Source organism: Scyliorhinus torazame, chromosome 1, assembly GCF_047496885.1.
Source record: "Scyliorhinus torazame isolate Kashiwa2021f chromosome 1, sScyTor2.1, whole genome shotgun sequence".
NCBI classification, from domain to species: Eukaryota; Metazoa; Chordata; class Chondrichthyes; order Carcharhiniformes; family Scyliorhinidae; genus Scyliorhinus; species Scyliorhinus torazame.
Window position 1 is genome coordinate 367,614,234 of NC_092707.1, and position 26,462 is coordinate 367,640,695.

At 49.1% G+C, this 26,462-nt stretch overlaps 1 protein-coding gene across 4 annotated transcripts in view; it reads left to right on the plus strand.

The window, feature by feature from the left end:
* The first annotated feature begins 14,875 nt into the window (after positions 1-14,875).
* Positions 14,876-26,462, plus strand: part of xpo5 (exportin 5) — a 214,098-nt gene continuing 202,511 nt past the window's right edge. For all 4 annotated transcript variants that reach the window (XM_072511332.1, XM_072511324.1, XM_072511353.1 and 1 more), the window contains exon 1: positions 14,876-15,196. In XM_072511332.1, coding sequence (XP_072367433.1) covers positions 15,092-15,196 — 105 coding nt within the window. In that variant the 5' untranslated portion in view covers positions 14,876-15,091. The remainder of the gene's footprint in view (positions 15,197-26,462) is intronic.

The window sequence follows — 26,462 nt, forward strand, 5'->3', positions numbered from 1 at the left end:
AGAGTGAAGCAGCAGGCGACCATGTATGTCCTGGGTGAGCGTGAGCAAGTGAAGCTCACAGTTTTAAGCTTAGACCCTTCTGTTGTAGCAGCCCTTCCCGACCCACAGAATGTAGGAGGAGGCACCTTTGCAGAGATGCACACGGCGATCCTAGACGCGATCGGTTATAACAGAGGTGACCTAGTAGAAGGCCCGAATAAGTGCAGGCAGAAGAAAACAGAACACCCCACAGCGTTTGCTGGGCGCCTGTGGATCCATTTTACAGCCGTTTTCGGAAACTTAGACTGCACCCATTTGTCCCCAGACAACATGGCCAAATGGACCCGCACCCTTATCTCCCATGCCACAGAGGCAGGACAAAAAACGTGTACTAATTATGACCCCTCGGAAGAAATGCACAACGAAAAGTGGGTTTTAAAAAGGTTGTCCCGCCCCTGGGAGCAATCTGTCCACAACAAACCTGCGATTAGAAAACCTGAAGAACAGCAGGCAGAGGCAGGTATTCAAGCAGTTAAAGCGCACCAGAACCGTGCATGTGTGAACAAAGGAATGAACAGCCCCCCACAGAAACCACAGGAGTGTTACAACTGTGGACAATTAGGTCACTTTGCACGAGAGTGCAATGCCCCATGAAAGCCACAGAGAGCCCAGCAGGCAGGCACTCTGAATAGAAACAGGACAAAGCCCATACATAGTGTAAGCACCCATTCAGACCAGACAGACATGAACGGAACTGACTGACGGTGTTCGGGCTCCCCCACCTGGGTCTGCGACAACCTTTGGGATAGTTCCGGCCGACCAGTCGTTGCAGCGAAAATACGGGGACAGCCCATCGAATTTCTCTGGGACACAGGAGGGTACCGCACCACAATTAATTCCTCCACCATGTTCCAAAAAGACACGTGGCCCACTACAGCCACAATCACCCTCAGCGGCTTCACAGGCCACTCACAACAGGGACACATCACAGTCCCTGTACCCGTTCAAATTGGCAACATTACAACAAAACACCCCCTATTTTTGGTCGATCTGCAGAATACATTTTGGGCATCGATTTCATGAACTCCCACAACCTGTCATTTGACCCAGTAAATCAATGTGTCTGGAAAATGACAAAGTCAGCAAGAGCCCTCGCAATGCTCACAGTAGGTGAATATGCTAATAAGATTAGCGCAGTTGGCGATTTTTGGTTGGACCCGACCACGATTAGCGCAGACAAACGGGTGAGGGCAGTTCTCCAGAAAAACAGGACCGCATTTGCAAGTCATAAACATGACTGCGGCAGGATGGCTGGTTTGGTTCAAATAACAGGACCTGACCCTAGATCCCAGAAGCAATATGGATTTCCCCAAGAGGCAGAGGGAGAAATCGCTAAAGTTATTGATAGTTTATTAGAACAAGGCGTACTTAGATCAGTAGCCTCTACTAATAATGCCCCGATTTGGCCAGTGAGAAAGCCTGATGGATCATGGCGACTGATCATCGATTACTGGGAACTCAACAAAGTCACCCCCGCAGCAGCCCCCATGGTAGCCACAAGTCCCGAGACCATGCTCAAACAGGGACTCAACTCATTATATTTTACGGTTTTGGACATCAGTAATGGATTCTGGTCCATTCCATTGGCAAAAGCGTGCCAGTACAAATTTGCCTTCACTTTTAAAGGTCAGCAGTACACGTGGACATTCCTTCCACAAGGATTCCACAACTCCCCCTCCATTTTCCACCGACAGCTGGCCAATGGTTTATCAAAATTTTCTCGTCCCGAATGTCTGGTCCAGTATGTTGACGACCTATTACTGCAGACAGACACCAAGGCAGAACACAACGTGCTTCTGTCCGAACTCCTGGAACTCCTACAGCGAATTGGATGTAAAGTGAACCCCAAGAAGGCCCAACTTTTGGAAAACAAAGTGGTATATTTGGGAACGATTATCACGCATGGTAAACGCGAGGTCGAGCATAAAAGAATTGACTCGATTGTCAAATTGCCCCTCCCCCAGAATGTTTCCGCCCTCCGGTCGTTTTTAGGACTGGTTGGCTACTGCCGAAACCATATTGACGGTTTCGCCACCAAAGCAGCACCCCTCTCGGAACTTCTATAGAAAGGAGCCCCTTGGGAATAGCTTCCGCAGCACACGGATGCTGTAGATGCTTTAAAGCGCGCATTCATTGCAGCCCCCGCACTACAGTTCGAAGTCACCACCGTTCCTCCCCACCTGGAAATGTAAAAGCCGACGCACTGGCTAAAGCAGGTTCCAGACATGGATATTTTTGGAACCCCCCCTAAAGCGCCCCAGTGAATGCAGTTCAGGTCTCACAGACAAATATCAAAGATTTAGTGCAGGCCCAGAAGCAAGATAGTAATCTCAGGGCGATTTTAAAAGGAAAATTTCCAGCCCCATACGATAGGTTTAAAAATGCACTGACCACACATGACGGTGTGATCCTAAAAGACACCCTTTATGTGGTTCCTGAACAGGACAGGAAACAGCTTATTTGTTTGTTCCATGATAGTCATGGGCATCAGGGAATTGACCCCACTATAGCCCACCTCAGGCAGCTCTGTTGGTGGCCGAATTTAAAGGAAGATGTCACGCACTATGTTGAAAATTGCCTTATCTGTGCCCAAAACAATCCTGACAGATATGCGAAGAAAGCTCAGCTTCGCCACACCCGCCCCGTTAATGGCCCCTGGACTAACCTCCAGTTTGATTTAAAAGGACCATTGCCCCCTTGCAGGAATGGTCACAAGTATGTGTTAGTTGTTATAGACACGTTTACGAAATGGGTAGAAGCATTCCCATCCAGAACAAACACGGCAAAGACTACAGCTAAGATTTTAACTCACCACATCTTTACGAGCTGGGGACTCCCCCGCAGCATTGAATCTAACCAAAGTTCCCATTTTACGGGACGTGTCATGAAGAACGTCCTCACGATATTTGGCATTACCCAAAAATTCCACATCGCATACCACCCCCAGTCAAGTGATATCGTGGAGCGAATGAATCGGACCCTAATAGCAACCCTCAGGATAATGGTCCAACAAAACAGCACCACTTGGGATTCAGTCCTCCCTTTTGCACTAATGTTTTTGCGCAACACTGTTTCGACATCCACAGGATACACCCCACACACTCTCATGACCGGACACCCCATGAAAGGCACAGAACTTTTATTAGGACTTGACTTGACCAGCCCCGAAGTGACGGCCCTCACACACGAGAACGCAGTGAAACAATTAGTAGAGAATGTAAAAACGGCTCAGCGACCAGCCGCAGTAAAATTAGGCACCAGGATGAAACAGAGCAAGGCCTGTTTCGACAAGACAGTGCATGCGACTGAGTTTGATGTAGGACAGCAGGTCATGCTCTCCATTTACAACCCCAGCACGTTCCTGTCACCTAAGTATTCGGGTCCGTACTCCGTTGCGGACAAAGTAAGCCCCTCCGTTTATAAGATTAAGTACCCCAACGGGAAGACCGCGTGGTTTCATATTAACCAGCTCAAGGCATATGGCTCGCAGTCTAACCACGCACACCACGTCATGCTAGACACAGCAGACCACACCCCGCCCACAGCCAACGTATCCCTACCCTCCTCCAACACGTCCACCCCATTCACGGACTCTACCTCAACTCCACCCCCGAACTCTAGACTCCGCCCCGGAACGCCCACAGACAGCAGCAGCAGCGACAGCGACTGTGACACATGTAGCCACCTGGGTTGGCCACTTCCCGACTTAAAATGGAGAACCGCAAAGACTGAAGGGAAATTCAGCCAACACAGGCAAAGACTAGCAAGTACAGAAATCATGTGTATTGAAACCTGTAAAAAAACAGACAGCACTGAAACCAGCAGCCATCTGCATAGTAGTGAGCAATTCCAAGGCACAATTGCAACAGTTAAGGTGAATAACGCCAAGCCAGACTCCTCGCCGCCAGCAGAAGCCAAGACAAAGGAAGGCCAATGGACATTTAGGGACGGCCCAGCGATCAGGGAACAACTCCAGTCTTGGAGAAATCGATCCAAGTGATCGGGACACAGTCCAATCACTTGGAACCAGGTACGGGGCCCGCCCCGAAGGGCAGGAAGCCCCTGGGGACTATAAAGTAAAGCCCCCAAGTTCAAATCGTCCTTCTTTGGCAGGGTCACTCAGCAACTTGAATCAACCTGTGAGAGTGACCTGTCCAAGCTGCCGCATCAACCAAGTAAGTCTCCAGTCAACGCTCGCTCCGAGATAGGTGCTCCTAGCTAGCAATCCATTCCAGCTTTTGAATCATGCAGACTCAGGACCTGAACGAAAGCAATTGTTCCCCTGACCTGGTGGGCCAATTCCGAAGCTAAGTATAGGTCTTTTAGTGATAGGAATAGTCTAGAAAGTAGAGTTTATGCATGAATAGTGATTTACTGTGTATAATAAATGTGTTTTGATTTGAATCTTACTAATTGATGTGTTGAGTTATTGATCATTACTTGAACTTGAACCCTGTGGCGGTATAAAGATACGTGGCGACTATAGAGTTAAACAAACAGAGCAAATTACGAATTAAGAGCCAACCAAAAGTTAGCAACACACAGACGATAGCCACAGCACGCCTCCCTACTATCCCCATGCAACAGGCCCCACACCCAGCGAATCTGAACACGATTCGAGTGATTCCTTCCTGAACAAACCTCACCAAAGACCACTGCCCTACGATGACGACCCCGACTCCATCTCCACAGAATTAGACACGACTATTTGGCACCGTGACAATTTGTACAGGCTTGTCTGAAATGACGAGATGGACCCTAAGTCACACCATGCAGCTTTAGCAACCCTCATCCATTCAAGAGTATGGCATCCGGGAGAAGATGATGACATTGAGTCTGACTCCCAAAACGAGAACCCCTTTGCGATCCTGTTCGCAACTGATAACTGAGGTGTCCAGATTATGTTTTAAAAGGAACCGCTTGGGAGAAACGGTGTCCTTTCTGATGGAACCTGCACCATGTTTGTTGAATGTTTGTTCGTTAATGTTATTGTTAAGTGTTGTGTGTAAACTCGAAAGTTTTCACGGCCCCACGTCACCACCCCCTTTGACGCCCAATGGCTGTTAGAGGAACTAGTTTGTCCCCAGAAAATTGTTAAAAGAACAAGTTTGTCCCAGACAATAGTTCAGAGGAACTAGTATGTCGACAGAACCCGACTCATAGATGCTCTCCTAATTCGAGAGGCAGCCCCCCACGACGACCACATTCTTACCCGTTCTTGCCGGTTGCTCAGGCAGTGGAGAAACGGCATTGGTCCCCGCCCTGCCTGAGGACTCCCCTCTGGTCAGCTACACTTGGGTTGAGCACATACGGCATTGATCACCGTCCTACCCGGGGATTCCATCCAAATCTTACCCGCCGCGGCCGATACGCACCCCATTTTGGCTCGTTACGTTCAAAATTCTTTTGTTTGGTTTTGGCAACCCTTCGGTTGCTTCCCTATGCTATTTACATCCTCAAACACTGGGATGGTAAATCACACAGGCTGCGAGATGGTTCGCAGTATGGCAGTATTTTCTTAGATGTCTAGTCCAAATATTCGGTTAAAAAAAAATTTAAAAAATGAGGGAGTCACATATGGTGACCAATTATAAAGAGAAATTGGCACTAAAAGACAGACATGCTAACGTACAAGATATTAAACAAGATAGTAACAGAAACTATGCGTGATCCACAGAATTCAAGAAGCTCCAGGAAGAGATAAGAGACGAAAAGGAAGAGAAGAGAAGAAAGAAGAGAACAATGAAGACATCATACGTGTTTTTCATTATCATTATAATTTGTATTCGGTTACGCGCGAAAGCGAACCCCCCGACCCCAACACCGCCCGGCCGTCAATGATTCACTTCCCCATAGCACCCAGAGCCCAGTGACAAGTAACAACACACCATCATGGTGTGATAGGTTTATAACGTGGTACTCCCTTTCATACGTAATTGAATCCCTTTTAGCATTGGCGATATTCTGCAGCATCGTGCAGACTATCCGCATGAGAAAATGGTGAAGGAGAGCCTACCGTTCTCGCACCCCGGTATACAGGATAAGATCCCCTATTTTCGGTCTTCACCAGGCCCCCGAACCCCTTGATCTACAATAAAGGACATTTGTTTTGCGTCATTTGTGAATAAAGAGATATGTCTCCTTTGCAACTGAAAGATTGTACAACTCTGTGCTGGACCTCCAAGCCAGAGGAAAATGTGAATGCTGCTATTATTTTTGTATTGTTAGGAAGTTAGTATGATTGGATGTTTAAGTGAGTGTAGTTTATGGAAGATAGTTAGAAGTACCGTTTTTTAATATATGTTGTAATGCATGTCCCGGTTGCGACATAGCGCCACTTAGAATTGTCAGTTAAAACTTTTGTGCATAGTTATGGTCAGTGTAGAGGCCATGGAAGAGTGCTCGCTGGGTCAGGGAGTGAAGACGACGCAGTTATGTGATCCTTCACGCTTTGCATTAGGGATCACAAGGAGGGAGTGTAGCCACGTGGGTTGGCCACTTCCCGACTTTAAAATGGAGATCCACTAAGAATGCGGGGAAATTCAGCCAACGCAGGAAAAACAAGCAGGTGCAAAGTTTCCTGTAATCAGAATTTGCAGGAACCCAGACAGCACTGAAACTAACAACCATCTACATATTAATGAGCGATCCCCGGGAACAATTGGAAACAGTTGAGGTAAACAAGGCCAAGCCAGACTCCTCGGCGCCAGTAGGAGCCAAGACAAAGGAAGGCCAACGGACACTTAGGAACCGCCCAGCGATCAGGGAACAGCTCCAGTATTGGGGAAATTGTTCCAAGTGATCAGAACTTAGTCCAATCACTTAGAACCAGGTACGGGGTCTGCCCAAAAGGGCGCGAAACCCCTGGGGACTATAAAATAGAGTCCCCAAGTTCAATTTGTCTTTCTTGGCAGGGTCTCTCAGCAGCTCAAAACAACCCTTGACCGTGACCTGCCTAGTAGCTGCACCAACCAAGTAAGTCTCCAGTCAACGCACGCTACGAGATAGGTGCTCCAAGCTACCGGTCTATACCAGCTTTGAAGCCTGCAGACTCAGAATCGAACGAAAGGCCATTTGTTCCCCTGACCTGGTGGGTCAGTTCCAAAGCCAAGTATAGGCCTTTTAGTGTTCGAGATAGTCTAGCAAGTAGCACTTGAACTTGAACCTCGTGGTGGTATCATAAAGATACCTGGCGACTCTGGAGCAAAGGTTATAAAACAGAGCAAATTAAGTAAAGACACAACGAGCAACATTTACTAAGAGCCAACCAAAAGTTAGCAACACCTTCATATTCAATAACACACAGCGGGGCAAGATCAAGAATGACAAGATCCTAAGGTGGAGGATCGAACTCTCCACCTATAATTATGATATCTAGTATCGACCTGGGAAGCTCAATGAGCCCCCAGATGCCCTATCCCGTGGTACATGTGCCAGCGCACAAGTAGACCGACTTCGGGCCCTCCACAATGACCTCTGTCACCCGGTTTGTCCACTTTATCAAGGCCCGCAACCTGCCTTACTCCATCGAGGAGGTCAGGACCATGACCAGGGACTGCCAAGTCTGCGCGGAGTGCAAGCCACACTTCTATCGGCCAGCCAGAGCACACCTAGTAAAGGCCTCCCGCCCCTTTGAGCGCCTCAGCGTGGGTTTCAAAGAGTCCCTCCCCTCCACTGACCGTAACGTGTACTTCCTCAACATCATTGATGAGTACTCACGTTTCCCTTTCGCCATCCCATGCCCTGACATTACCTCTGCCACAGTCATCAAGGCCCTGCATGGCCTCTTCACCTTAGTCGGTTTTCCCAACTCCATCCATAGTGATCGGGGTTCCTCCTTCAAGAGTGATGAGCTGCGTCAGTACCTGCATACCAAGGGCATCGCCTCATGTAGGACTACCAGCTACAACCCGCGGGGGAATGGACAGGTGGAGAGGGAAAACGCGACGGTCTGGAAGGCCGTCCTTCTTGCTCTACGGTCTAGAAGTCTCCCTGTCTCCCGCTGGCAGGAGGTCCTTCCCGATGTGCTCCACTCCATCCGATCGCTCCTGTGTACCACCACCAATGTGACCCCTCACGAGAGAATGTTTGTCTTCCCCAGGAAGTCCACCTCAGGGGTCTCGCTCCGGTCCTGGCTGACGGTCCCAGGGCCCGTCCTCCTCCGGAAGCATGCGAGGAGTCATAAGTCGGATCCGCTGGTCGAAACTGGTCTCCTCCATGATAACCCCCAATATGCCTACGTGGCACACCATGACGGGCGGGAGGACACAGTCTCCCTTCGGGTTTGGCATCCGCAGGTTCCCCAGCGACCATCACCAATATCCCGACCCTACACCTTTTCCCTCCATTGCTACCCACGGTGCACCAGGGCCACGGCATACTCCGCTAGTCCCAGTGCATGGCACGTCAAAGCCTCAGGGTCCGTCGCCAGGCACTCGTCTACTTGGTGACGCAAAAGACGACACGCTCCTGGACTCGCAGGCCTCAACACTTCACCCGACACCAGTATCCACAGCATAGCCGGGACTGCAGCGGTTACAGCGGCAAGTCAAAGCCCCCGACAGACTTGATATATAATTCAACCCATCCACTTCACCCCCGCCGGACTCCTTTTTTAAAAAAGGGGGTGAATGTGGTAAACCACTGTCTTGTATTATACCTGCTGTATGTAACATGCCTGGGCTTGTCCCTGCTGGCTCCGCCTGTGGCTCCTCCCCTCGGGCTCGGGTATAAAAGTGGCCAACCTCCGGCCCTGCCTTCAGTCTGGGGCCGGATGCCAGCAGGTATCTTTAAGCTAATTAAAGCCACAGTTTCACTCTCAACTCGTCCTCTGTCATTATTGATGGCACATCACGCTCTTTCCCCTTCGTTTCTGTGGCCATTAGCACCCGATTTCCCTGGGTTTCTGTGGCTATGACTCATCTTTCATTCTCACTCCACAGTATAAATATTTCCCACTTTCACTGTCTGTTAGCTTTGACACAGAGTCATCGGACTCAAAACGTTAGCTCTTTTCTCTCCCTACAGATGCTGCCAGACTTGCCGAGATTTTCCAGCATTTTCTCTTTCGTTTCAGATTCCAGCATCTGCAGTAATTTGCTTTTATTCAATAATATTCACATTCTCTACATATGTCATATTGCACTCTTGAGGTACATCAGTACAGTCAAAGAAACATTAGACATTGCAAAATGCTAGGTAATATAATCCAATCCTACACACCGAATTAGGACAATTCCATCATCCCAGGAATCAGTCAAGGGAACTGTTATAACCCTCCAAGAGACCCAGGGATCTGCAACATCAGAGTCCCTCTGGCCTCACCTGAATATGATCTACCCAGTTGAGGGGGCGGGGCCAACCCCTCTGTTCAATGGACTGCCAGGATATAAATACCCCGGCCCAGGTGTGGGAGACTCTTCGGGTAGAAGGAAGAGTGTATACTACCCTGAATGAAACCGATTTTTTTGTGACAGGCATTGCTTCCAAGTGGTCGCTTGCCTGAGACTTGACACTGACGATGAGGGTCAAGTGGAGCTGCAGGAGGCGTCATTTCCTCCGGACCGGGCCCACCTTGATTAGGCCTCAGGGTGCCTCTACTCAGGCAGCAGAGATGTCACTAATCGGAAAGCTTGAGGCGTTCAAAGCCGAGACTGGGGACTGGACCCAGTACGTAGAACCGATGAAGTACTTCTTTTGTCTGAACAACATGTCAGGGACGAGACAGACCATGACTCTCCTTGCGGTTTGTGGTGCACAGACATAAATCATTATCAAAAGTTTAACTTTTCCTGACTCGCCTGACAATTGCCAGTTTGCGGAGCTCATTACGCTGGTTGCCGACCATTTCGACCCGAAACTTCCACTTATTGTTCAACACTTCCGTTTAAACGCGGTTTCTCAATGCCAGGACAAAATTCCTGGGTCGGATGCGCAAACCCGCCGAATTTTGGGAGTTCGGGCTGGCATTGTCAGAGACGGGCGACCCAAGAACGTTTATTGAGTGAGACTGACCTGGACCTGAAACAGGCAACTGAGATCGCGTTGTCCCTGAGGGTGCAGAGGAGTCAAGGAGCTCCAAGGGATGGCCACCTTGAACCTCGGCAAGGCGATCCCTCCTGGGTGGATATTTCTTTTTTTTAAATAAACATTTTATTGAGGTATTTCTTTGGCATTGTAACAGCAACAAAATAAATAGTACACATAACAAGGAAACTATTTACATAGTGCAAATCTGGGTGGATATTTCAGACTCCCGGCATGGGGGGCACACTCCAGGGAACCAGGACCGATGGCACCAATTCCCTGCCAATGGACCCTATGCACCACGTACACCGGAGTTTCCTGATGTGCAGAATGAGAGCACCGTTGCCAGAGGGAGAAGGCGGGACCGGCGCCAAGAGGACACTTTGCCCACCCACCACCGTCGCACCGCACTCGACATGAGCCATGCCTATCTCCAGGTAGTTTTGGATCCATCTTCCCAAAAGTACAAGACCATCAAAACGCAGAGGGGGGTTTAAGAATATACCAGGCTACTGTTCGGGGTCTGGTGGGCATGTGCCATACTCCAGAGGATAATGGAGAATATCCTCCGAGATTTGCCATAAGTGGCGGTTTACTTGGATGATGTGCTAATCACTAGTTCCTCCGACCAAGAGCATCTAAAAAAGCTGGAGGATGTGCTGCGCCGTTTCGAGGCAGACGAGGTCCGCCTGTGGTGCGAAGAATACATGCTCCATGCAACTGAAGTAGTCTATTTGGGCTACAGGGTTGACAAGCAGACTGCACCCATTGGACGATAAAGTTCAGGCCATCCAACAGGCACCGGTACCAAGAGATCCCATGGAGCTCCATTCATTTTTGGGTCTGGTAAACTATACGGGAGATTCATCCCAAATTTGGCGACAGTTTTGGCCCCGCTGCACCTGTTGTTGAAGAAGGGCCAGTGGTGGATTCGGGACCCGCCGCATCAGAGGGCGTTTGCCGAAGTAAAGCAGTGGCTGTCGTCTTCCCACTTGCTGACGCATTTCGAACCGGCTAAGCCCTTGTTCCTTACATGTGATGCCTCGCCCTATGGGATCGAGGCCATTTTGGCACAATAGATGGATGATGGTACCAAACGGCCCATTGCGTTTGCTTCATGCATGTTGGTGGCAGCAGAGTGAAATTATGCTCAAATAGAAAAGGAAGGGTTGGCATTGGTGTTTGGCAATTCCACCAATACGTCTACGGTCGTGCATTCACAGCTTATACCGACCATAAACCACTTTTGGGGTTATTCAAAGAGGACAAGGCAATTCCCCGGTGGCATCCACATGCATTCAGCGTGGGGCTCTCCTTCTGGCAGTGTACGAGTATGTGTTAGAGCATTGCACAGGAACAATGATTCCCACGGGGAAGCTTTCAGCCGCCTCCCATTACTCACCAATGCTAGCGCCATCGGACAAGGTAGTCTCAACCTTGCATTTATGGACTCGCTGCCGGTAACGGCAGCCCAATTAAAGGCTTGGACATGGACAGACCCGCTGCTGGCCAGGTTCCACCGCATTGTGCTTACAGCGTCCAGCACCAGGCCCTCCCAGAGGACCTGCGGGCTTTTACCATGAAGGTGGTGGAACTCAGCGTAGTGGACGACATCCTCCTGTGGGGTTCCCGAGTGGTCATCCCCGAATGCGGCCAGGGGGCCATTTCCAGAACCTCCACAGCGGACACCCTAGTGTCTCCAAAATGAAGATGTTGGCCTGGAGCCACTTGTGGTGGCCTGGCATCAACACAGCGATTGAGATCTTGGCGAAACAGTGTACCCATTGCCAGGAGCACCACCGGCAGAAGTTCTCACCAGCAGCTCCACTTCACCCATGGGAGTGTGCCAGGCTGACCATGGACCCGCCTCCATGTGGATTTTGTGGTCCCTTCCAGGGGGCAATGTACCTACTTATAGTGGACACACACTTCAAACGGTTGGATGTACACAGAATGACGGCGACCACGTTGCGTGCCACCACCGAACGACTCTGGCAGACATTTAGCGTTCACGGATTCCCAGAGGTCCTCGTATCGGACGACATTACTTTCACTAGTTCAGAGTTTGCAAATTTTATGAAGCAAAATGGAGTTTGTCTTGCCCACACCGTGCCCTATCCCCCTCCTCAAATGGGTTGGCAGAATGTGCATACAAACTTTCAAACTGGGGATGAGAAAACAGACCGTGCACGGCTCGCCCGCTTTCTATTCCATTATCGGACCACGCTGCCAGCGGAGCGCTTGATAAATCGTCGCTTGCACATGTGGTTGAGCCTTGTTTCGCTGGACATCGGCGATAAGGTCGGTGACCAGCAGGAACGGACCGAAGCGCAGCCAGCCAGGTCCGTGAGAGAATTTGCCGCTGGCTACTCCGTTTTATGTCTGGAATTTTACTGACGGGTATTATGGATTCCGGGAACAGTTGTGCAACGCACTGGGCCGGTCTCCTATACGGTGCAGGTGCAAGGGAAGGACTCAAGTTGAAACGTGGACCACCTGCGGAGCTGGATGGAACAGGTACCCGAGGACCAACCATGGATCCCAAGACTGGTGGTGTTCCTCCCTCCAGAGCAGTTGCCAGTGGTACCCAGTGAGGCGGCTGGGCCGGTGACTCGGAAATGCGGGCGATCGACCAGGAGTCAGAAATGGTGTTTTTGCCGATGGACATCGACACAGGTCCAGGGGTGACCAGCAAACAACAGGCAACAGAGCCTCCCAGGCAATCAACCAGGAAGCGTTGCACTCCGGTCTGTTCTACCCCTCCGGGCCCAGAGTGTCGGATAATCAGTCTTGAGCAAAGATGGCAAAGGATTCCATTGACATGGATTACTTTTTGGACTTGGGGAAGGCAGGGGGGGCGGGGGGTTATAACCCTACAGGAGACCCAGGAATCTGCAACATCAGAGTCCCTGTCACCTCACCTGATCTACCCAGATGAGGGGGCGGGGCTAATTTATCTGTTCAAAGGACAGCTGGGATATAAATACCCTTCGAGGATTATATCGTAACCTGGATAAAACCAAATTGTTCGCTCGCCTGAGACTGTACAGGAACCTTTTCTGCATTCCTTCTGTAGTTAGTATATCCTTCCATAGGTAAGGAGGCTAGAGTGTTCCAGGTGCAGTCACACCAATGCACTGAATAATTATAACAAGACTCACTCTCTAATCCGTTTGTAGTAAAGGCTAACATACCTTTTGCTTTCCCGATTGCTTGTTGTACCTGCATGTTAATATTGTGATTCACTCACAAGGTCACCCAAGATCCTCTGAACATCAATATTTCCCACTTTCTCACCATTTAAAACATTTTATCTATTTTTCTTTCCAAAATTGATAGCTTCATACTCTCCACATTGTGTTTGATCTCCCACTTACCTGCCTACCGAACTTAACCTTCTATATTCCTATTTGCTTCCACCTCATAGCTAACTTTCACACCTAAATTTGTGTCAACAGCAAACATGGACACATTATACCCAGCCTCACATCCAGTGGTGGATGTAGATTGTACATAGTTGGGGCTCACACACTGATGCCTGCAGTAACCTGCTAGAGATATAGCCCGCCCACCCAAAAACATCCCGTTTATTCCTCCGTTTTCTGTTTGTTGACCATTCTTAATGCTAACATATTATCCCCAATCCTGTGAGCCCTAATTTTGTACAGTAATTTCTCATGTGGCACCTCATCAAATCCTCATTGGATTCTTTTCATGCAAAATGATGGGACACTTTATGAAAGCCCAAACATTATACATTTGTGGGCGGCACGGTAGCACAGTGGTTAGCACGGTTGCTTCACAGCTGCAGGGTCCCAGGTTCGGTTCCCAGCTTGGGTCACTGTCTGTGCGGAGTCTGCACATTCTACCTGTCTCTGCGGGAGTTTCCTCCAGGCGCTCCGGTTTCCTCCCACAGTCCAAACATGTGGTTAGGTGGATTGGCCATGCTAAATTGCCCTTAGTGCCCAAACCATCAGGTGGGGTAACTGGGTTGCAGGGATAGGGTGGAGGTATGTGCTTAGGTAGGGTGCTCTTTCCAAGGGCCGGTGCAGACACGATGGGCCAAATGGCCTCCTTCTGCACGGTAAATTCTATGTACATGCCCTAATTCCACACAAATGCACTTATTCCACCACCCCCAGCAATCTACCATGCTTGTTATAACCGCAAAACAAAATGAAACATTTCCAGACTATGGTGGCATAACGAAAAAACAAACAGTAAACCAAAAACAGAGACGGAAACTCACGCAGGTTGAATAACAAACATCCCCCCCCCAAAAAAAAAACGGTGGCTCTATTGTTCGTACCAAATTTGAATGTTTTGCGGCAAGAAATACTCCTTGTGTTAACAACTGGAACGAACTCATCAGCTAGGACCAGAAATCAAAGCGGGAGAGCAGGTAAGGTAAAGTCCCAGATGACCATAGGCTGCTTTCCCCTTTGAGAAGGAGAGCTGACTGGTAATGATTTAACCTGAGGATCGGGCACCATTGAGAAGGTGAGGCCTTCGTGGATCAGCTTGTGCGCAGCTGGCCTTGCAGCACGAACCAGCTGTCTAAGCAAGTGAGATAATCCCCCCCCCGCACCCCCAAAAAAGCGGGGAGAGCAAAGGACAATCCATAACGGCTGGTGGCGCGTCGCCAAGCAAAGCGGAAATCCCTTTTTGTTGCACTGTGGGAATTGTAGTCCTTTCGAGTCGAACGCTTACCCATCGTTCCCTGCCAACCGGAAGCCGGCGATGAGCGGGTCGACAACAACGGACGGGTTTTTTTTTCTTCTTTGACCTCCGCCCCCGGGGCCCACGAAGGGTGGCGGTGGCGCGCATGCTCACACGGCCTGCGTCGAAGCGACGCCGCTGCCAGTCCACGCCGCCGGTCCTTCAGACAATAAGGGGTTGCGTCATCGGGGCTTAGTTATTTCGCTTTTCGTCAAGAGAAAATAGTCGCCGGTTATCGTCGTTGACGCCTCGCTCAGTCGGCGCCCACCTTCAAGCCACCACAAAGGGACCGTCTGCCGGTGCAGTTATGTCGGCCGAACAGATCACGACGCTGTGCGAGCAGTTGATGAAGGCGGTAAACGTGATCATGGACGGAGGCTCGAGTTCGCGCTACCGGCTGGAGGCCCTGAAGGCGAGTCCTCGCTAAACAAGGAGGCAATTGGGACACCTTTGTCTCAAATGCATTAACCCACATGTGCGCCCAACCTCCCCACCATTTCCATTTTTTTCTAGAATTAGTTTTTGCAAGAAGCCCGATTTTTCTCCTACAGGCTGGGTATATATTTTCAAAATCGTTATTCCAGCAGGAAGTTGCAGCGGCAAGTTTTAAATACGTTCTCATCCCGGGTGTTCCTGCTTTGTGTTTTTTTAAATATACAAATAGACCAATCCCTCTGCAAAGAAATTGTAGCGCCATTGCGGCGGGCTTTGCCTTTTCATTCATTCTTGTGGAGTTAGTTGCCCGATGAACGGCAATAGCTGTTTGCGTTGGTGGAAGCAGTTTTAACGCATGGAAAGGTCCCAAGGCCTTTAATCATAATTGAAATCCGTGAATTTGAAACAGTTTTCCTATTTGCGTCTCCTTTCATCTTGACGTCACGTTGTGGAGTGCTTGGATTTCACTCGTGCATTTAGAAATTTTCCTGCAGGCAGAATATCATGCATTGGTGTCATTTTCTTTAAAAAAAAATCTTACTTACATGTGCTGGTACAGTTGTGTTAATAATTGAATGCTCGGGCCACAGTTGGTCAAATCTATTGGATCTCCATTACATATTGGATTCATTAGATTAGAGTTTTTTCTTACTCTATAAATCTGAATTGACTTGATAGACTCATTCAAAGTAATGAGGTGGGGGCCTGGACAGAGCAGACCGGGAGGACTGCCTGAATGTGGTGGAGATGGGCTCAATTGAGGTTTTGAAAAAAATAATTTGATCTGAAGGGAAAATGTGGAGGGCTAATTTGAAAAGGCAGGGAACTGGATGGATAACATAGATTTACATAGAATTTACAGTGCAGAAGGAGGCCATTCGGCCCATTGAGTCTGCACTGACCCTTGGAATGAGCACCCTACTTAAGCCCACACCTCCACCCTATCCCAGTAACCCCACCTAACCATTTTGGATACTAAGACCATAAGACATAGGAGCAGAATTAGGCCACTTGGCCCATTTGAGTCTGCTACACCATTCAATCATGGCTGATATTTTCTCATCCCCATTCTCCTGCCTTCTCCCCATAACCCCTAATCCCCTTATTAATCAAGAACCTATCTAATTCTGTCTTAAAGACACTCAGTGATTTGGCCTCCACAGCCTTCTGCAGCAAAGAGTTCCACAGATTCACCACCCTCTGGCTGAAGAAATTCCTCCTCATCTCTGTTTTAAAGGATCGTCCGTTTAGTCTGAGATGGTGTCCTCTGGTTCTAGTTTTCCCTACAAGTGGAAACATCCTCTCCATGTCTACTCGATCCAGGCCTCGCAGTATCCTGTAAGTTTCAATAAGATCCCCCTCATCCTTCTAAGCTCCCAACGAGTACAGACCCAGAGTCCTCAACTGTTCCTCATACAACAAGTTCTTCATTCCAGGGATCATTCTTGTGAACCCCCTCTGGACCCTTTCCAAGGCCAGCACATCCATCCTTCGATACGGGGCCCAAAACTGCTCACAATACTCCAAATGGGGTCTGACCAGAGCCTTCTACAGCCTCAGAAGTACATCCCTGGTCTTGTATTCTAGCCCTCTTGACATGAATGCTAACATTGCATTTGCCTTCTTAACTGCCGACTGAACCTGCACATTAACCTTAAGAGAATCGTGAACAAGGATTCCCAAGTCCCTTTGTGCTTCTGATTTCCTAAGCATTTCTCCATTTAGAAAATAGTCTATGCCTAGGTTCCTCCTTCCAAAGTGCATAACCTCACACTTTTCCACATTGTATTTCATTTGCCACTTCATTGCCCACTCTCCTAGCTTGTCCAAATCCTTCTGCAGCCCCCTTGCTTTCTCAATACTACCTGTCCCTCTACAGATCTTTGTATCTTCTGCAAACTTAGCAACAGTGCCTTCAGTTCCTTCTTCCAGACCATTTATGTATATTGTGAAAAGTTGTGGTCCCAGCACAGACTCCTGAGGTACACCACTAGTCACTGGCTGCCATCCTAAAAAAGATCCCTTTATCCCCACTCTCAGCCTTCTGCCAGTCAGCCAATCCTCTATCCATGCCAGGATCTTACTCTTAACACCATGGGCTTTTAACTTATTTTAACAGTCTCTTATGCGGCACCTTGTCAAAGGCCTTCTGGAAATCTAAATAAATCATGTCTACTGGTTCTCCTTTGTCTAACTTTCTTGTTACCTCCACAAAGAACTCCTAACAGATTTGTCAGACACAATCTCCCTTTGACAAATCCGTGCTGACCCAGTGGCAGCCGGTGACTATTTATTTTGTTTTTAAAATTTGTCTTTTGTGTGCCCCAGGCTGCAGGAGAGTGGACTTCAGGTCCTTGTGCAATTTCAAATCCCTCCATGACAGTATCTTGCCCTACCAGTCATTCACTCCATAACCTTGTCATCAATAAATGTACTATTTTACGATGCACTTCCAAGTACTTCGCGATCTCATCTTTAATAACAGACTCAAATCTTACCAATGACCGAAGTCGGGCTAACCGGCCTATAATTTCCTGCCTCCCTTTTTAAACAGGGGTGTTACATTAGCCACTTTCCAGTCTTTTGGGACCCTTCCTGCCTCCAGTGATTCCTGAAAGATCATCACCAATGCCTCCACAATCTCTTCAGCTATCACCTTTGGAACCCTGGGGTGTAGTCCATCTGGTCCAGGTGATTTATCCACCTTCAGACCTTTCAATTTCCCCAGAACCTTCTCCTTTGTAATGGTTACTGCACTCACCTCTGCCCCCTGGTTCTCCTGGAGCTCTGGCATCCCACTGGTTTCTTCCACCGTGAAGACTGATGCAAAGTAAGGGCAATTTAAAATGGCCAATCTCTTAACTTGCACATCCTTGGACTGTGGGAGGAAACCGGAGTACCCGGAAGAAACCCACGTAGACGCAGGGAGAACATGCAGACTCTGCACGTTCAGTGACCCATGGGAATCGAACCTGAGACCCTGGTGCTGTGAAGCAACTGTGCTACCGTGCTGCCCGATGCGGGCTGAATGGCTTTCTTTTGTCCTGTCACCATTCCGTGACTACAGTAATTATTTTGAGGGAGAGGAGACGATTGCATTGCTTTTACACCTGGATTAGTTCAGCATTGTTCAGACAATTAGGATGATGACAGTTTGTTTCTGCTGGCTACAACTTTTCCTTGATAAGTAGAATCATAGATTTGGCCCATTGAATCTGCAATGACTCTCTGAAAGTGCCCCCACCCTTATCTCCATAACCCAGTAATCCCATCTACCTTTTCGGATACCCTAAGGGGTAATTTAGCATGGTCAATCCCGCACAGATTTGGACTGTGGGAGGAACCTGGATCACCCAGAGGAAACACACGCAGTCATGGGGAGAACGTAGAAACTCCACACAGAAAGTGACCCCGGGTCTCTGCTAACCACTGGGCCACCGTACCGTGTTGCCCAAATAATTGGTATCTTCAGCTTGATTTTCCAGTGGCAAAGTTGAAGCACCTTACCAATCTCCATTTTGCATGGATGAGAACCAAAGTTGAGAAAACGTGCTTTTGAGTCTTGCTTGCCTCTGGTTGTGTACAGTTCAGTGTGCATTTGCAATGCCTAATTTGACCCTTGCTATACCTCATCTGAAATTGCTTGGATAATAAGTGACTAAAGTGCAAAATGCCTTTATTTTGTTTTTTAAATTTGTCTTTTGTGTGCCCCAGGCTGCAGGAGAGTGGACTTCAGGTCCTTGTGCCATTTCAAATCCCTCCATGACAGTATCTTGCCCTACCAGTCATTCACTCCATAACCTTGTCATCAGTACATGTACCATGTACATCTCTGATGGGCCCTACCTTTTCCTTACTTCTCTTGCTCTTAATGTTTGGTAAAACATCTTGGATTTTCTTTGATTTTTACCTGCCAATATTTTTTCTTATCATCTCTTTGCTTTCCTAATTTATTTTTACCTCACCCCTGTACTTTCGATATTCCTTGTGGCTTTCTACAGTATTAAGCCTTTTGTGATTGTCATAAGCTTTCTTTTTGCCTTATATGTTTATGGATAGCTAGGAGACTTTAGATTTGGCTGTACTATGCTTTTTTGTGGGAATATGCCTCCACTTTGTAGAAGTTTCTTTTGAATACCTCCCACTAATTTGACATGGTTTTCCCTTCTTCTAGCTGTATCCAGTCAACCTTTGCCAGTTCACGTCTCAGCTTTGTAAAATTTGTTCCTCCCTAAATTAGAACTTTACTCCTGTTCTATCATTGTCCTTTTCCATAATTATGCTAAATCTAACTGTATTGTGGTCACTATCCCCAGAATGTTTCTCCCACTGCTACTTCATCCATTTCATTTCCGAAATCTAGAAACCTGGTGGGCTTGTTATGTGCTGACTAAGTTATCTTGAATGCAGTTCCAAGACTGTGTTCTCTGCCCTTCACACTGTTTGTATTCCAATTGATGTTGGGATAGTCCCAACTATTACTGCTCTTATTATTTTTGCACTCCCAGAAATTTGCATACAAATTTGCTCTTCTAACACCCCTCCACTATTTGGGGATATACAGTGCACTGCTAGCAGTGTGGCTGTTCCTTTCTTTGTTTCTGAGCTCAACCCAAGATGGCCTCATTTTAACGCTTTGTGTAGTCGCTTGTCCTTCCTCATAACTGTAATTCCTTCTTCATCAAGTAATGCTATTCCTTTTCAACCCCCTCTTCATAACACCTGAAAACTCTCCACCTGGGGATGTTGAGCTGTCATTTTTGCCCCTCTCTAAGCCAAATTTCCAATACAGTGATGATATTGTGCCATCTGCCATCTGCCTATCTCTGCCCTCAGCTTATCCTCTTTAATTGCTATACTCCTTGCATTTACATATAAACTTTATATTCATGAAGGTCTCGCCGTCACAACCTAGCCCCTCGCCTGAGGTATGGTGATCCTCGGGTTAAATCACCACCACTCGGCTCTCCCCCTCAAAGTTGAAAACATCTGGGACTATTGGGATTTTACTTTAAACTTTATAACACTACCAAATGCCTGTGCTGCGTCTGTCTTTCAGAGTTACTAATTTTCTGCATCCTGTTCATGCTCCAAATTTGCCCTTGGGTTCCCATTTCCCTGCCAATCTAGTTTCAACCCTTCCAACAGTATTGGCAACTCTCCCTACGAGGATATTCATCCCAGTCCTGTTCAGGTCTAAACTGTCCTGCTTGTACATGTCCCACCTTCACCAGAACCGGTTCCGATGCCCGCCTTGCTACACCAGCTTTCCAGCCACATGTTCAATCACTCAATTCTTCTACTTCTATTCTCACCAGCACATGCAACTCAGAGCAATCTTCAGATTACTGCTTTAGAGGTCCTGCTTGTTTCCCCTGCTTTCAAGAACTGCATCCTCTTCCCTACCCAAGTCATTGGTACCTTTGTGGATCGTGACCGTTGGCTGATCACCCTTCCCCAGAAGAATGTCCTGCAGCCACTCCATGATGCCCTTTACCTTGGAACCAGGGAGGCAACATACTATTCTTGAGTCGCGTCTATGGCCACAGAAACGCATGTCTGCTTCTCTTTTTAAAAAAAAATATATTTTATTCAAGTTTTTTGGCCAAACATAACAATACGTGGTGTTTCTTTTACACAACAATAAAGCAATATAAATAACCGTGGCCAGTTTTAAACAGATAAATAAGTAATATATAAACAAAAACAAAACTAAATGGCAACTGCCTTGTCCAAAATAAATACTCTCCCAAAATACAATCCAACAAACAATTACATATGCCAAATACCTATACATATACAATAACATCCCTGAGAGTCCGTCCGATTCCTCCCCCCCCCCCCCCCCCCCCCAGGGTTGCTGCTGTTATCTACTTCTTTTCCATTCCCTCTATCTTTCTGCGAGGTAGTAGACGAACGGTTGCCACCGCCTGGTGAACCCCTGAGCCGAACCCCTTAACACAAACTTAATCCGTTCTAACTTTATGAACCCTGCCATATCGTTTATCCAGGTCTCCACCCCCGGGGGTTTGGCTTCCTTCCACATTAACAATATCCTGCGCCGGGCTACAAGGGACGCAAAGGCCAACACGTCAGCCTCTCTCGCCTCCTGCACTCCCGACTCTTCTGCAACCCCAAATATAGCCAACCCCCAGCTTGGTTCGACCCGGACCCCCACCACCTTCGAAAGCACCTTTGCCACCCCCACCCAGAACCCCTGTAGTGCCGGGCATGACCAGAACATGTGGGTGTGATTCGCTGGGCCTCGAACATCTCGCACACCTATTCTCTACCCCAAAAAATGTACTAAGCCGTGCTCCAGTCAAATGCGCCCTGTGTAGCACCTTAAATTGTATCAGGCATAGCCTGGCACACGAGGACGATGAGTTTACCCTACCTCGGGCATCAGCCCACAGCCCCCCCTCAATCTCCTCCCCCAGTTCTTCCCATTTCCCTTTCAGCTCATCTACCATGATCTCCCCCTCGTCCCTCATCTCCCTGTATATGTCCGCCACCTTACCGTCCCCCACCCATGTCTCTGAGATCACTCTATCCTGCACTTCCTGCGTCGGGAGCTGCGGGAATTCCCTCACCTGTTGCCTCGCAAAAGCCCTCAATTGCATATACCGAAATGCATTCCCTTGGGGCAACCCATATTTCTCCGTCAGCACTCCCAGACTAGCAAACGTCCCATCTACAAATAGATCTCTTAATTGTACTACCCCAGCTCTTTGCCATGCTCCAAATCCCCCATCCATTCTCCCTGGAACGAACCTATGATTGTTTCTTATCGGGGACCGCACAGAAGCTCCCGTCCCTCCCCTCCACTGCCCCCAAATTTTCAATGTAGCCACCACCACCGGGCTTGTGGTGTATTTCTTTGGTGAGAACGGCAACGGCGCCGTCACCATTGCTTGCAGGCTAGTCCCCCTGCAGGACGCCCTCTCCAATCTCTTCCACGCCGCTCCCTCCCCTTCTCCCATCCACTTACACACCATTGAAACATTGGCGGCCCAGTAGTACTCACTTAGGCTCGGTGTGCCAGCCCCCCCCTGTCCCGACTACGCTGCAAGAATCCCCGCCTCACTCTCGGGGTCTTCCCAGCCCACACGAAACTCATAATGCTCTTCTCAATTCTTTTGAAAAAAGCCTTCGTGATCACCGGGAGGCACTGGAACACAAAAAGAAATCTCGGGAGGACCACCATTTATAAAAAAAAAAAATATTTTATTGAAAATTTTTGGTCAACCATCACAGTACATTGTGTATCCTTTACACAACAATATAACCATATAAATAACAATGACCTGTTTTATAGACAAAGAATAAATAATATATAACAAAAACTAAAACTAAATGGCAACTGCCTTGTCTCAGATAAACACTCTCCAAAAATATGATTTAACAGTCCAATATACAATTATTTATAGCAACGACCTATACATATTATACATATATATAAACAACCCTGAGAGTCCTTCTGGTTCTCCCCCCCCACCCCCCCCCCCCCCCCGGGCTGCTGCTGCTACCTTCTTCTTTTCCATTCCCTCTATCTTCCCGGTATCCGACGAACGGTTGCCACCGCCTGGTGAACCCTTGAGCCGATCCCCTTAGGACGAACTTAATCCGTTCCAGCTTTATAAACCCTGCCATGTCATTTATCCAGGTCTCCACCCCCGGGGGCTTGGCTTCCTTCCACATCAACAGTATCCTGCGCTGGGCTACTAGGGACGCAAAGGGAGGACCACCATTTTAACCGCCTGCACCCTACCTGCCAATGACAGGGACACCATGTCCCATCTCTTGAAATCCTCCTCCATCTGTTCCACCAACCGTGTTAAATTAAGTCTATGTAATGTACCCCAATTCTTGGCTATCTGGATCCCCAGGTACCGGAAGTCCCTTGTTACCTTCCTCAACGGTAAATCCTCTATCTCTCTGCTCTGCTCCCCCGGATGCACCACAAATAGCTCACTTTTCCCCATGTTCAATTTATACCCTGAAAACTCCCCAAGTATCCGCATTATCTCTGGCATCCCCTCCGTCGGGTCCGCCACATATAGCAACAAATCATCCGCATACAGAGATACCAGGTGTCCCCCCCCAAGTATTCCCCTCCACTTCCTGGAACCCCTCAGTGCCATGGCCAGGGGTTCAATCGTCAATGCAAACAATAACGGGGACAGAGGACATCCCTGCCTCGTCCCTCTATGGAGCCGAAAATAGTCAGACCCCCGTCCATTCTTGACCAAGCTCGCCATCGGGGCCCTATACAGCAACTGTACCCACCTGATATACCCGTCCCCAAAGCCAAATCTCCTCAACACCTCCCACAAATAATCCCACTCCACTCTATCAAATGCTTTCTCGGCATCCATCGCCACCACTATCTCCGCTTCCCCCTCTGGTGGGGGCATCATCATTACCCCTAGCAGCCTCCGTATATTTGTATTTAGCTGTCTCCCCTTCACAAACCCAGTTTGGTCCTCATGGACCACCCCCGGGACACAATCCTCTATCCTCATTGCCATTACCTTGGCCAGAATCTTAGCATCCACATTCGGGAGGGAAATGGGCCTGTATGACCCACATTGCAGCGGGTCTTTTTCCTTCTTTAGGAGGAGCGATATCGTTGCCTCTGACACAGTCGGGGGCAGCTGCCCCCTTTCCCTCGCCTCATTAAAGGTTCTCATCAGTAGCGGGGCCAGCAAGTCCAAATATTTCTTATAGAATTCAACTGGGAATCCGTCTGGTCCCGGGGCCTTCCCCGCCTGCATGCTTCCAATCCCTTTCACTACTTCCTCCGTCTCAATCTGTGCTCCCAGCCCCACTCTCTCCTGTTCCTCCACCTTAGGAAATTCCAGCTGATCCAGAAAGCACATCATTCTCTCCTTCCCGTCCGGGGGCTGCGCTTCATATAATCTTTCATAAAATGCCTTGAACACTCCATTCACTCTCTCCGCTCCCCGCTCCATCTCTCCCTCCTCATCTCTCACCCCCCCTATCTCCCTCACTGCTCCCCTTTTCCTCAGTTGGTGGGCCAACAACCTACTCGCCTTCTCCCCATATTCGTACTGTACACCCTGTGCCTTCCTCCATTGTGCCTCTGCCTTACCCGTAGTCAACAAGTCAAATTCTACATGTAGCCTTTGCCTTTCCCTGTATAGTCCCTCCTCCTGTGCCTCCGCGTATTGTCTGTCCACCCTCCGCAGTTCTTTCAACAACCGCTCCCTTTCCCTACCCTCCTGCTTTCCTTTATGTGCCCTAATAGATATCAGCTCCCCTCTAACCACTGCCTTCAGTGCCTCCCAGACCACTCCCACCTGTACCTCCCCATTATCATTAATTTCCAAGTACCTTTCAATACACCCCCTCACCCTTAAGCACACCCCCTCATCTGCCAATAATCCCATGTCCATTCTCCAGGGTGGAAGCTGTTGTTTTTCTTCCCCTATCTCCAGGCCCACCCAGTGTGGAGCATGATCCGAGATGGCTATAGCCGTGTACTCCATCCCCGTCACCTTTGGGATCAGTGCCCTTCCCAAAACAAAAAAATCTATTCGTGAAAATACTTTATGTACAGAGGAGAAAAACAAAAACTCCTTACTCCTAGGTCTACTAAATCTCCAGGGATCTACTCCTCCCATCTGCACCATAAAATCCTTAAGCACCCTAGCTGCAGCCGGCCTCCTTCCGGTCCTGGACCTCGATCTGTCCAGCCCTGGGTCCAGCACCGTATTAAAGTCTCCACCCATTACCAAGCTCCCCACTTCTAGGTCCGGGATTCGTCCTAACATACGCCTCATAAAATTGGCATCATCCCAGTTCGGGGCATACACGTTCACTAATACCACCGCCTCCCCATGCAGTTTGCCACTCACCATCACGTATCTGCCCCCACTCTCCGCCACTGTAGTCTTTGCCTCAAACATTACCCGCTTCCCCACTAGTATGGCCACCCCCCTGTTTTTTGCATCTAGCCCCGAATGAAACACCTGCCCCTCCTTTGCGAAGTCTAACCTGGTCTATCAGCTTCAGATGCGTCTCCTGAAGCATAACCACATCTGCCTTAAGTTTCTTTAGGTGTGCGAGTACCCGTGCCCTCTTAATCGGACCGTTCAGCCCTCTCACATTCCACGTGATCAACCGGGTTGGGGGGCTCTTTACCCCCCCCCCCCCCCTTGTCCTTTTTCAATCCAGCTCCTCACCCGATTCCCACGTAGCTGTATCCCCCCCCCCCCAGGCGGCGCCCCCCCCCCGCCCCGACCCCCCCTCCCATACCAGCTCCCCCTTCTACCCAGCAGCAGCAACCCAGTTAACCCCCCCCCCCCCCCCGCGCTAGATCCCAAGCTAGCGTAATTGCACCCCCCATGTTGCTCCCAGAAGTCAGCAAACTCTGGCCGACCTCGGCTTCCCCCCCGTGACCTCGGCTCACACTGCGAGGCCCCCTCCTCCCTGCTTCCCTGTTCCCGCCATGATTACCATAGCGCGGGAACAAAGCCCACGCTTCCCCTTTTGGCCCTGCCCCCAATGGCCGGCGCCCACAGCTCCTCATCCTCCCTCACCCCCTCCCCCACGACATGGGGAAGAGAGAAGTTACAGGGTCGCAGGTTTAACAATCTGGGAAGTCCTCTCTTCCCCCTGTTTCCCCCCCCCCTTCATCCCACAAATTCACCCCCCCACTTTTGTCCCAAACGTTCTTTTTCTGGCCCGCTCACTCCAGCTTCTCCTCGACAATAAATGTCCACGCCTCGTCTGCCGTTTCGAAATAGTGGTATTTCCCTAGATGTGTGACCCACAGTCTTGATGGTTGCAACATTCCAAATTTGACCTTTTATGCAACACCGCCTTGGCCCGATTAAAGCTTGCCCTCCTTCTCGCCACCTCCGCACTCCAATCTTGATACACGCGGATCACCGCATTCTCCCACCTACTGTTTCGAGTTTTCTTGGCCCATCTGAGGACCATCTCTCTGTCCTTGTATCGGAGAAATCTCACAACTATTGCTCGAGGAATTTCTCCAGCCCTCTGTGTTCGCGCCATAACCCGATAGGCTCCCTCCACCTCCAGCGGACCCGTCGGGGCCTCCGATCCCATTAACGAATGCAGCATCGTGCTCACATATGCCCCGACGTCTGCACCTTCGGGAAGACCAAGAATCCTTAAGTTCTTCCTCCTCGCATTGTTCTCCAGCACCTCCAGCCTTTCCACACATCTTTTGTGTTGTGCCTCGTGGATCTCCG